Here is a 12,457-nt window from a genome sequence, read left to right on the forward strand (position 1 = left end):
GGCTCCGCCTCCGCCCGTGGCCTGGCGGCGGCGGCGGCCTCTCCAACCTTCGCGGAGGCCCCAGGAAGAGGAGCAGGAAAAGGAGGAAACGCAGGAGCCGCGCGTCTCTCAGGGTGCGGCGACGCTACCGCCCGCATGGAGCCCAACGTGCGCTTCTGGATCACCGAACGCCAAGTACGGCTCGGGCCCCGCGCGGCTGGGGGCAGGGAGGGCGCGGGGCGTGACGTGTGTGTGAAGTCGCGGGCGGGCGGGATGACCTTGGGCAGGCCACGTGGCCATGCCACCAGCTTTCCCACCTTCGGACTCCGGCAGGCGACCAAGGGGAAACCCAAGCTTGCTGGATGCCGACGGCCAGGGCTGTTACCCGTGTGTCACTTCTACCCCAGGCCTGGCTAAGGAGGGTCGCCACAAAGTCACCTAAAGATCGCCCTAAATGAAGAGTCACCTCCTCGCAGGTGACCGCCCTCTGCTGCCTGAGCTATTGCTGAGCACCAGATTGTATCGGGTCCTCCATGGAGCCCCCGGCCTCCCCCCTCAGTAGGCTCTGCCACCCAGACTGGGAGCCGGTGAGCCTGTGGGCCGCCCCGACAGGCAGCACAGGCCCCGCCTCCAGGCCGTGTCTAGCGCGGCGCTGTCCAATAGGAATATGACGGGAGCCATATAGGTAATTTAAGTTTTTCTAGTAGTCACGTTAAAAAGGCAAAAAGAAACATGAAATTAATTTGAATAATATATTGTATTTATTTCACTGGATACAAAATATTAACATTTCAACATGTAATCTGTACAAATTATTAGTGAGATCTTTTACATCCATTTTTTGTATTAAGTCTTGGAAATCGTGTATATTTTGCACATACAGCACATCTCAATTTGGTTTGGCCACATAACAAGGGCTTCATAGCCACATGTGGCTAATAGCACGATTCTAGGATGTTCTGTTTCAGCCTACCTGAAGTAGGGCCCAGCCTGCTGTTTTTTTTTTGTTTTGTTTTGTTTTGTTTTAGGTGGGGAAGTAGAGAAGGGACAGGGAGCCCAAGTTGTCCCCGCAGAGCCAGGACTCAAAGCCGGAACCACTGCAAAGTTTTGGGGCTTTTTGGAGTAGACCATGCCTCCTTTCTCCACATGTCAATCCAGCTGCCTTTATTGAGGCCTCGCTGGGGTGTTTGTTCTTTATGACTCGAGTTAATTAAGCCTTACAACAACCCTAACAGGGTGAAGAAACAGATTCTGAGACCTTTCTAGGTAGTTGGTTCAAGGTCATATGTGGGATGTGAACGTAGGCCCATTTGTCCCAGAGTCTGGGGTTTCAATCCTGAAGAGCAATTTGGTATTGGAATGGTTAAGCGCACAGGCCACTGAGTCTTTTCCTGGCTGGGCTCCGTTGACATTCATGAGCCCTTATAAGCGTCAGTTTCCTTATCTGTAAGATGGGGATATTGTGAGCATTTCAGGAGATGTTGCAGGTAAATGGCCCTATTGCATAATCAAAAATAATGTTAGCCATTATTATTACCATATATCTTTGTTCTGCTGCTTTTAACCTCTTTGGTACTTTTCCCTTCTTAAGTCTTTTATTCAGCGATTTCTTCAGTGGACAGAGTTATTGGATCCTACAAATTTGGTCATTTCAATTGTAAGTATTTTCTTGTTTTCAGATATAATGAATTCCACATTTTATTCTGAAATGTGAAGACTGCATCCCTTTTGAAAGCAGTTGAAATAACAGAATCCACATCTATTTCCTGTTTTTATTCCTTCCTGATGAGCTTGTTAGATTGGAAGGGTGATACATAAAAGTGGACATCCATTTAACAGTGACTACCAAACCCTGGTCTGGGTGCTGGTGGTTCAGAGGGAATCAAAATAAACGTCCCTGGTAATGAGGACAGACAGGCACCACTAGGTGTGTACCTTCATCTAGGGATTTAAGGGTGGGGTATAGCAGGGAATTGAGGGAGGGGTTGAGGAAAGGCTGAGCGGGGGCAGGGAATGTAAGCAAAGCCCAGGATAGGAGAGCAGGTCATCCAGTCACTGGGACTTTTTACACAGGGAACCAGGAAGTTCTTGGAGGGCCACTCAGAGGAGAGGAGTTTGCGCTTAGCCTACAGGGCAAGGTTTGTGTTTCAGAGGGTCTCTGGTCATAGAGTGGTGAGTGACCAGGGGAGAGCAGACCGTAGGCAAGGTGATCTGTGCAGGGGATGGCTCTGCTTCCAGGTGAAAGACAAGGGTTTGAAGTAGGTGTGGCTGAGGAATGAGGAGATGTCCTGTCACCAGCAATGACTCTTTTGGGCCAGACCCAAAGGGACACTCCTTCTATCCTTGTACTCAAGATGTTTCATTCAGCCTTATTTATAATAGAGAAAAACAGAAAATAACCTACATGTCCATCGGTAGAGAAACATAATATGATATATTCATACTGTGGAATATTGATTAGCTGTTACAAGTAATGATCTAGTGGAAAAGCAAGATGCATAAATACAGTATTTATGCAAATTACAACATAAAAAACCAATACTGCATATTTGTTTATGGAGACACGTATTCATGTGAGTATAAGTATAAAAAAATGGACTGGAAGTTTATACCTTGAACTCATAATAGTGGTTACCTCTGATAGAATGAGGAGGGAAATGAGAGTGGAGGTGATGGCTCTTTTGGAAAAAAAAGAAGCAAATACAACTGAATGTTTACAGTTATTAATTCTGGATGAGGGGATTATGGGTGCAGTCATTTTTATATTTTCTGTATTTAATTTCTTCCCTCAAATTAAGTAAAATAGGAAATAAGACTGAACGGATTAGATGTGGGGGTAAGACAGGAGGGACTTGCAGGTTTCCGACTTGCACAGCCAGGTGGATGGTGGTATTCACTGAGATGGTTGACATCCGAGAAGAATGCAGGGGGGGTCGGCAGGGCAGGGGTTGGGTAATGGCAGCACCCGGGGACCAGCTGCTGGAGCTGGCTGGAGGCTGGGCGGTCTGAATCAGAGTGACTAACGGGACTATCCTAACGGAAACGCTCAGGGAGCAGAGAGCCTTGGCTCCACGTCACGTTGAAATCAGGTGTGATGAACATGTGTTCCCTGTATCTGGATAAATCTGAACAGCGATGAGCTCATGGCTTGATTTCTTTATATCTGATTATAGGAAAAAATAGAAAAATCGAGGCAACTATTATTAACAAATGAAGATGCATCTGTTCGTGACTTGGAGGACCAACAGGTGCGTCGTGAGTGCCTGATACCCGGCTGTGCCTGGGTGAGCCTGGTCCAAGGCTGGGTGTGGTTGCCTTCAGGTGATTCTGCGGGCATTGTCTGCAGTCAGGTGGAACTTGGTCATTGAAAACACTGCCCAAGGGATCTGCTTTGCAAAACTGGCTTAGTTTTCTAAATGTAGTTAGAATTCCTTCTCATAAAGCGGATTAGTATTAGACACTAGTAGTAGGACGTAGTATTAAGGAGAAAAATCATAGGGTTTCTTCTGTGCAATGGATATCAGTGGGGATTCTCTGTAGCTGATTTCTGGAGCCCCACGGCAAACTCCAGAATTCAGGCAGGCCTCGGAAGTCAGCATCTAGTACCCATTAGAGGCAGTGTCCCAGGGCAGGGTCCCATTCCTGTCCAAAGACTCAAAGCAAGTATTTGTTACCTACCTTGCAGTGTATGGAGTTTCCAGAACCCACAAACGTCAGTCCCATGAGGCCGCCTGTGGAAAGCTCACAGATCTAACCTGGTATTTCTAAGAGCTTGTTCCGGCCTCTGGGCTCACAGCCTGGCTCTGTTGCAAGTGACTTGGCTCATGGTGTGTCGTCTGCACACAGCCCGCTCTGCTCTGAGCCAGGCTGGATTCAGGGTCTCACCTGACGAATAAGTTAGATGTTGGCTTTGAGTCCTCTCCAGGGTCAGAGACTTCAGGCCTTTTAATATTTTGGTCGTTTTCTTGATATGGATCATTTCCTTGCTTGTTGTTAGTTCATTTGTTCCTTCATCTGTGGGATTCCTGTATTCTGATGTGTTCTGTCCATGTGGTAAACAGCTCTGCCCTTCACTCTCTGAAAGGTGGAGCACAGGCAGCTCCTTTAATGAGACTGGAGAGATTTGTTTGCTGCCAAGCCACCTTTAAAAATGATTGCTTGGTTTTTCTCTTTTTAGATACAAGAAGCTTGGAAGAGAAGCCTTGTAAGTTTCAGCCCCTCCTTAGTTTTTCGCCTCCTAAAATAACAAAACCAACATCAAACTCACCTTTGTGCCTTCCCTTTCGAAGTCTACAGTGCATCCTGACAACAGCACACTGATCCCCGTTCCTTTCCGACCTGCAGGTAAGCCGATTCTCATGTGCAGAAGTGGGGTGGGAAGATATAGTTTGTAACAGAAAACTCGGCCTGCCTTATGTTAATTGTTTTTTTTTCCTAGAAGGATTTCTGATGGTGAGTCTGGAAACCACAGCTTTAAAAGAATGTTTAAAAGGTTGGGGGTTGATAGCCGAGAAGAACAGAATTGGGGCCCAGAGCTGTGTCCAGTCCTGTAGAAAGATCTTGGCACTGGGAGTGAGGGGACAGGCCTGGGGCTGAATGATGCCCTGCTCCCTCATTCCCAAAGAACAGTTACTTCAGGGACGGTTTGCATGAGGTGTGATCAAACAACATGGTGAATGTTTAAATAAAAACAAATTATTAAAGTAAAAGACACATTGCAATTAATCCCCCTCAAAAAACTCCGCCTCGCTTTGAACACACATATCCCATCATTCTTGCCACTTTCTGAAGCAGTTCCAGAAGTCCTCTTTCACGAGTATCTTTAGTTGCACTGTCGTGGCTGCCTTGATGTCCTGAGTCATTTTGACTTTGGGGAAGGTCCAGAAGTTGCACGGTGCCAGATCCAGTGAATAAGGTGGATGAGGACACACCATAATGTTTTTATTTGAAAAAATTGCCATATACCAGAAGCGAAGTGTGACACAGAACACTGTCATGATGGAGGATGATTTATAGAACACTTTAATAAAACACACCTTCTCTCAACCGTCGTTCACACCCGACTGACTGCACTGAACAAGTTGAAACTTGTCACACACTGTTACTAAGGTTCAACACGCCGCTTCCCGTATTGAAGATCCCTGCCTTTCTGTTGTTGGCACTCGGCAGCAGCATTCACTGTAATTTTTGATCACAACTGAAAGGCGCCATGTCATCACTTCTGGTATGGCAATTTCTGTCAAAAACATGATATGTCCTCTTTCACGTTGCCTTCATTCACTGGATGTGGCACCGTGTGACTTCTGGCTCTTCCCCAAAATCAAAATGACCATGAAAGGTAAACGTTTTGAATTGATTCAGGACACCGAGGCAGCCACGACAGCGCAACTAAAGACACTCACGAAAGAGGACTTCCAGAACTGCTTCAGAAAGTGGCAAGAACAATGGGACAAGTGTGTTCGAAGCAAGGGGGAGTATTCTGAGGGGGATTAATGGCAATGTGTCTTTTACTGTATTAAATTTTTTTTATTTAAACATTCACCTTATTGTTTGATCACACCCCGTACATACTAGTATTAGGAATTCCATTTAGTATTCTCTCTCGTATTTTAACTAAAAAGGGAATAAAATCCATGATCACATAGGGTTCTTCCAACTATAAAATTCTCTCTATATTACAAACAAGAAACTGGGAACAACATAAATACCAAACAATTCAGACTGTAGGTAAAAGGAATGAGGTAAATCCTGTGTGCTAATATGGAAGAATGGATCTCCAGAAACTAGTATTAAGGAGAAAAAAGCAAAGTGTGAAACAGTGTATAGGGAGCCTGTTTGTACATGTAAGTCCTGTGTGTATGAGAGGGAGAGAGAGGGAGAATTTGCGTATATCCTGATGCATCTTGTGAAGGAAAAACACTCTTGTTTCTCAACATTCCACTCTCAGTACTTCACTTGTGACATCAGATGTGTATGAGCTTCTGCCACACCCATCAATTGTGTGGCACCAGCTGGATGTCCTACAATTTTAACTCAATTCTGACATTATGTACCTGGAATTAGCTTCAGATCCTACAAGTTCAGTCACAAGACCGCCCCCACTTCAGATGCCAATTGAAAGTCCAGTTGTCACCTGTGCTTCCAATCTGCTCTAAATTGGAAGTTCCCACGACCCCCTCCATAGGTTCAGAATTGCTAGAATGGCTCACAGAACTCAGGAATGGCTCACAGTTTACTTACTAGATTATGGATTTCTTATGATAGTATGTAATTCAGGAGCAGCCAGATGGAAGAGATGTGTAGGACAAGGTGTGGGGGAAGGGCGGAAGCTTCATTAAGCCACCCTACCAAACCTCCATGTGCTCACCAACCCGGAAGCTCGCCAGACCACCTCGGTTAGCATTTTTAAATGGAGACTTGATTAGTTGGCAAGGTTGGTTAAATCATTGGCAATTGGTGGTAAGCCCAACCTCCAGCTCTTCTCCCTTCCCTGGAAATGGAGGAGGTTGGGGGAGTGGGGCTGAAAGGTCCAACCCCTGATCACCTGGTTGGTTGCTCTGGCAACCAGCTCCCAGCTTTAGGGGCTTTCTAAAAGTCACTTCATTAACATGAACTCTGGAGTGGTTGAAAGGGGCGTGTTATGAATAACAAAAGACACTCCTCTCACCTTTATGGAGATCTTCTCACTCAGGAAATTGTATGGATTTTAGGATCTGTGCTAGCCTTGGGGAGAGAAAGCAAATACACAGTTCTTATCATAAATCACAGCATCCAGAGGTATTAAGTTCCTGTGGCTGGATGAATAGCCGGTTAACCCCACTTACCTTCAGTGAGAGGTACTCGGAAAGCTGGTGGGAGCCTTGTTAGGTCTTTCTGTACTGTACTGCTTTAAATTTTTGCCATATACACATATGGCAAAAATTATTTGTATTAGGAAAATAAAAAGTGAGTAAAAAATACCCTTTGCCATCCATGCCTTCAGGAGGCAAAGACGAGATTTTTGAGATTTTTCGGGTGGGCGGTGCCCCCTTTGCCTATCTGCGGTCACTAACCCTCTTCTTTTCTCTGTTAGCTTTCCTGCCTTTCACAGCGCCCATGGTGAGTAAGCTACCCCTCACCATTGTGTAAGTAGGCGGGGGTTTAGGCAGGTGTCCACCCATCTCCTTACCTCGGTGGCTTGTGTCTCCAGCTCCCCACCCCTGCCCGCAACTGCCTGATAGATGGTTAAGGATCCTCTACCACTGACCCTTGTTTGCTCTTCATATATTCCCATCCCTCACCCACTTATCCATCGGGGCATCCAGGCCTCTGGAAGGTCCACAGTGTCACAAGGTAATCCTTTGACTGCCTACTGTGCCCAAAGCACTGTGGGAGATCTATGAGTTAAGATGTGCTTCCTGCCTCACAGGTGCAGGTCTCAGATACGAGGGCCACTGTGAGACCCGAGTTTCCTTAGTGCCTGGTTGCTGCCTATTCAACATTGCTTGTCCACTGACCGTTGGCTCCCTGCATCGGTACCTTTGTCTCCTTGTCCCAGTTCCTGGTGGGCTCAGTTCTGCATTTCCCGGGGGAAGTTCTTTGCTCCTACAATCTCTGCCTCCTCCAAAACACTATAACTGCTTTTTTTTCTTTAAAGGTATTTTTGTCGCTGGTGTCAGTAAAAAGTCTCAAGTCCATGATTTTACCTCAGGTAGCAACTGTTTCTATTTCATGATTACTCAAATCTGTTCTTGAAACCAAAATGTGATCTATTTGCTTGTCTTCCTGCAGTTGTCCTTCTATACCTACAATACTGCATTCAACATCATCAATGGAAATGCAAGTTATGTGAGTATTATGAGGCCCAGAGCGTTGCAATTTTGTGTTATTTCTTTCGTAGTTATTCTTTATTTTAATTGTCTTTACTGGGTAAGACGGTGGTATTTGCTAAATATGTCCTTTTGATTTTTCCCTAGAATCGCAACCCATATGAGAGTATGTTACTAGGGGCAGGAGTAATTGCTTCTACAACCTTTTTTGGAGTAGGTATTTAAAAATTCTGTCAAATCTTCTTTTTTGGTCCTCAGAATTAAAAAAAAAAAAAAGTTTATCCTGGTTAGAAATCTATGTTCTGGGGGGGGGGGGCAGCTGGTTGGCTTAGTTGGTTAGAGCGCAGTGCTCATAACACCAAGGTTGCCGGTTCGATTCCCACATGGGCCAGTGAGCTGCGCCCTCCCCCACTAGAGTGAAAACAATGACTTGACTTGGAACTTTTGGGTCCTGGAAAAATCACACTGTTCCCCAATATTCCCCAATAAAATTAAAAAAAAAAATCTATGTTCCATCTTAAACAATTTAGAAAGTATGACTAAGACAGAAGAAAATAAAAGTCACCTGTAATCCTACCACCTCCACATAATCGTGTGAACATTCCATGCTCAGTAGTTTTATCTGTTTTAAAAATTAATTTATGCGCCATGAACATGTTATACAAATTATATATTACTTTGCATGTCAGGATATTGTAATGGTTAAAAATGTAGACTTTAAAGTCAGATAAGCCTGAGTTTGTATCCTGGCTAAATTCCTTAACAGCTCAGTGACTCTGGACATGTTGTCACCTCTAGAAGCCTCTGTGTATTCCTCTGATGATTAGTAGAGCAGCTCAATGCTGCAGGAATTAAAAAACTCACGGAGAGCACTGGCCATGGTCTGACCTGTAACAGGAAGGAGGTCTCTGCTGTCGAGTACGTTCAGCTGATTTTTTTCGTCCCATGCAATAATGATTTTTCTCTTATTTTCTAGTTATGCTCTCATTTACTCCAAATAAAGTTGCAACTGAAAAACATTTTCGTAAGAAAAACCTTGCCTGTTATCATTCTCGGTAAGCAGGAAGAATGCTGTCTTTGTGGTCTTTGAGCCTTTCCCCCATCTTCAGGGACACCCAGGTCCTTTGGCCACAGTGTAGCTGATGACAGCCACCATTTGCAGCTGGCTGGTGCCCCCAGGCCCAAATTAAGTCTTTGGTTTGAGAGGTGACACTTTCTCTGTAGATATCCCGTTTGTTGTCAAAGGATGAACACAAACCTGGAAACACAAATTAGGTTTTAAAGACCACCTGTACGTGCCCTCCACATGTATTATTCCAATTCATCCTGAGAGCAATTTATGGGTAGATAATATTATTCCCATTTACGGATGAGGACATTGAGGCCAGGGGAGATTAAGTAACTTTCCTGGGGTCACACAGGGAAGTAGTGGTATAGGGGATTCCAGCTGGGCAGTCTGACCGAGGGAGTGACAGACACATTAAACAACTGTTTGAAGTTTGCCAGCCTGCAAGTTCACTAATTCCTGCTCCAAATTTGGGTTTGGGAATCATAGCACTTTGAAGAGTGGCAGAATATCAGTGGTAAAATTTGGGAAATTATGTTACAGAAACCTGGTCAAACCAGCTTGAGCAAAGATGTGCGGGGAGAGAGGGGGCATGTGTCAAGGACCCCGGGATTTCTCCTGGAATCCTGTCAAGGAGCCAGGCTGGACGTTCAGGGGTGTTGGAACCTGGTGCTAGGTTGTAGTTAGGACAGTTCTAACCCCAGCTCCCCAGCCCCAGGAAAGAGCTTGGTTAGCCCAGCACACATCAGGTGCTCACTAAGGGCTGGGGAAGTGCAGCCATCAGAGAAAGGCTTGACACCGGACAAGATGTGCCTCTCCTGGACCTAAACTCATCTCTTTGTGTTCTCTTTCCATCCATACAGCCCAAGTCAGTGGAGTGAATGTTGTTGCGTCCCGAAGTTTCGAGTCCACGCGAGGGATTCAGGTCATGGACAAGGAAGGCAATGTCATAGGCTGTTCCAGAAGAGCTGGGACAAAGGTAGGGGGACACTCTGGAGCCCGAGCTGCTTGCCTTTGAGGGGAAGAATTGAATTTTCTGTTTGAGAGCCGGTGACAAATTCATGTCTCCCTTCAACCTTTCCTTATCCTGACTTCCTTCGTTCATTATGCTGAGAGAGATTTTACATTTTACACCCTGATGTTTAAAAGGTGGTGCATTAGTCTGGGTTTTCCAGAGAAACAGGACCAATAGGGTATCTTTCTGTCTTATCTATATACATTTATGTTAGGAGATGTATTTATTTATTTATTTAAAGTGATCTATTTTACATAATTGGCTCACGTTGGGCTGAGAACGTGTAGGGCAGGCCTGCAGGTGTAGGGCAGGCCTGCAGGTGTAGGGCAGGCCTGCAGGTGTAGGGCAGGCCTGCAGGTGTAGGGCAGGCCTGCAGGTGTAGGGCAGGCCTGCAGGTGTAGGGCAGGCCTGCAGGTGTAGGGCAGGCCTGCAGGCGGGGAAACTCGGGCTGATGCTGCGGGCTGGAAGCAGAACTTCTTTGGGAAACCTCCGATTTTTCTCTTAGAGCCTTGAACTGATTGGAGGAAGCCCACCCACACCCTGGGGGGGGGGGGTGCTGAGCTCCTTTGCTTAATGTCAGTTGATTGGCGATGTTATGCACGTCTGTAAAGCCCCTGCCTGTAAAGCCCCTGCGCAGCAACACCTCCGTTTGTGTTTGATTAACTGGGTACTGTAGCCTAGCCGAGTGGTCTCATCCGACCCACTATCACAGGTGGGCGTCTGCCAAACACTGGTTCTCTCTGAGTGTGAGATCTGGCCCTTCAAGCTCAGCATCCACTCTTTCCTCCTGCTCTGTACTTGCGGACGTCTGTGGACACCCTCTCTGCATTTAAGAGAAACTCTCTCTCCACCTCACAGCAGACATTCTTCATCTTTAAGCACCAATTTGCTGTCAAGAATGGCCTTAGAAAATCCAATGCTCTGACCTAAAACTCTTCTAGAAGGCCTCCATTTTTTATAAGTTTTACTATTAAATAGTTTTTTCATTTGCTCTAGCCAACACAGTGCCTTTTGTATGCATTCATCTCTGGAAACCTGCAATAGCCTATGGTGGTTTTTTTCAGCAAGTGAGATCTTTTTTGGTATCTGCGAAATGACTTTAGCTGAACCATTGTAAGGTGAGGCAATTGTTTGCAAATGGCATAAAGAGCGGAACAACCCCTGATAAGAAGCAGAGAGAATGACTGGGCTCCCTACAGTGTCAGCATTCAGGGCACACCCTTAGCCTGGTGCCAGGCTTGTCTGGAAGAGGACGTCGGAAAAGATGGCTGCTCCATGGGTTGGGAAATTATCACTCGGCTTTTGAAACATGTTACTCTAAATCCTGTCCGTGATTTACAAAGCTGAATTATAAGCCGTCAGATACACGCTGTGGTGTTTCTACCAGTCTGTCCAGTAGCATGTCTGAAAATAATGGCCACTTTTCTCAACGAATTACAGTCAGACATGATAATTGCAAGTTAACAAAGAGGGCAATTGCTGCCAGAAATTATACCTCGTTTTTGAAATGAAGGTTCTGTGCGTAAGAGACCTTTTTTAACAGCTTTATTGAGGTAATTTACATACTATGAAATTCATTGTAAGAGTATAGTTTGGTGAATTTTAGTAAATTTAAACAGCTGTGCAGCCATCATCACAGTCCAGTTTTAGAACATTTTCATCACCCTGCAAATTTCCGTCGTGCTCATTAACGTTACTGTGCCCTCCCCCCCCCAGCCCTAGGGAAACACTGGTCTGCTTTATGTCTTCACAGTATGGCCTTTTCCAGAAATTCCATATAAATGAATTCTACAATAGTTTTTTGTGTCCGGCTTCTTTCACGTTTGAGGTTTATGCATCTTTTAACACGTATCAATAGTTTGTTGCTTTTTATTGCTGAGCAGTATTCCTCGGTGTGGATGTAGCACATTTTTGCTTTTCCATTCCCCAGGCGATAGACATTTGGGTGGTGTCCAGTTTTGAGGTGTTACGCGTAATGCTGCTCTGAACGTTCATACGCAGCTCTCTGTGTGGACATACGTTTGCGTTTCTCTCCAACTCAGTTTTCACTGCAGGCTGTTGGTGGTGGTGTGAACTATTCATACAGCTAAAGAATGAGAGTGACAGCAAGTGTTGAATCTACAAGTTGCTTCTCAGCACTTCCGGCCTCCAGGCACCCTGCTAGGCTCTGGATACCCAAGCCCTCACCAGTCCGAATCCCTTCTCCCCAGGAGCCCCAGGCGCTGGGCCTCCTAGTGGGGAGGCAGCCTCAGGCCTTGCTAAGCTATCTAGGTATCTAGACCATCTCACCAGGAGGAACTTCATCGTTTGTGTGAATGCCAGTTTAGGGTAAAAGAAAGGTTCGATGGTTGGCTTTAAAAAAAAAAAAAAGTTTATCTTTCTCTTAAGAATAAAGTGTCTGCAACTGTGCGTAAGCATAAGCATTCTTTTATCATTTCTCTGTCACCGAAAGGTTTATTTTCTTTGGCTAAAATTTCAGAAAGTGCGTAACCACCAATATCTGATTGTAATAGGGCACCTTGGATCAGATTTCAGGAGCCTAGTCCATGTTGTTTTCCCTAGACTGGCCTTGTAAGCCACTCAGTTGCA

At 45.5% G+C, this 12,457-nt stretch overlaps 1 protein-coding gene across 1 annotated transcript in view; it reads left to right on the forward strand.

Moving 5' to 3' along the window:
- SFXN4 (sideroflexin 4) overlaps positions 1–12,457 on the forward strand; it is an 18,926-nt gene continuing 6,469 nt past the window's right edge. The window contains exons 1-11 of the mRNA XM_033130365.1: positions 1–174; positions 1,571–1,636; positions 3,153–3,227; positions 4,157–4,183; positions 4,269–4,323; positions 7,052–7,077; positions 7,616–7,669; positions 7,750–7,806; positions 7,935–8,000; positions 8,764–8,842; positions 9,717–9,832. Of these exons, the coding sequence (XP_032986256.1) occupies positions 136–174; positions 1,571–1,636; positions 3,153–3,227; positions 4,157–4,183; positions 4,269–4,323; positions 7,052–7,077; positions 7,616–7,669; positions 7,750–7,806; positions 7,935–8,000; positions 8,764–8,842; positions 9,717–9,832 (660 nt within the window). The 5' untranslated portion in view covers positions 1–135. The remainder of the gene's footprint in view (positions 175–1,570; positions 1,637–3,152; positions 3,228–4,156; positions 4,184–4,268; positions 4,324–7,051; positions 7,078–7,615; positions 7,670–7,749; positions 7,807–7,934; positions 8,001–8,763; positions 8,843–9,716; positions 9,833–12,457) is intronic.

Source organism: Rhinolophus ferrumequinum, chromosome 16, assembly GCF_004115265.2.
Source record: "Rhinolophus ferrumequinum isolate MPI-CBG mRhiFer1 chromosome 16, mRhiFer1_v1.p, whole genome shotgun sequence".
Lineage (NCBI taxonomy): Eukaryota > Metazoa > Chordata > Mammalia > Chiroptera > Rhinolophidae > Rhinolophus > Rhinolophus ferrumequinum.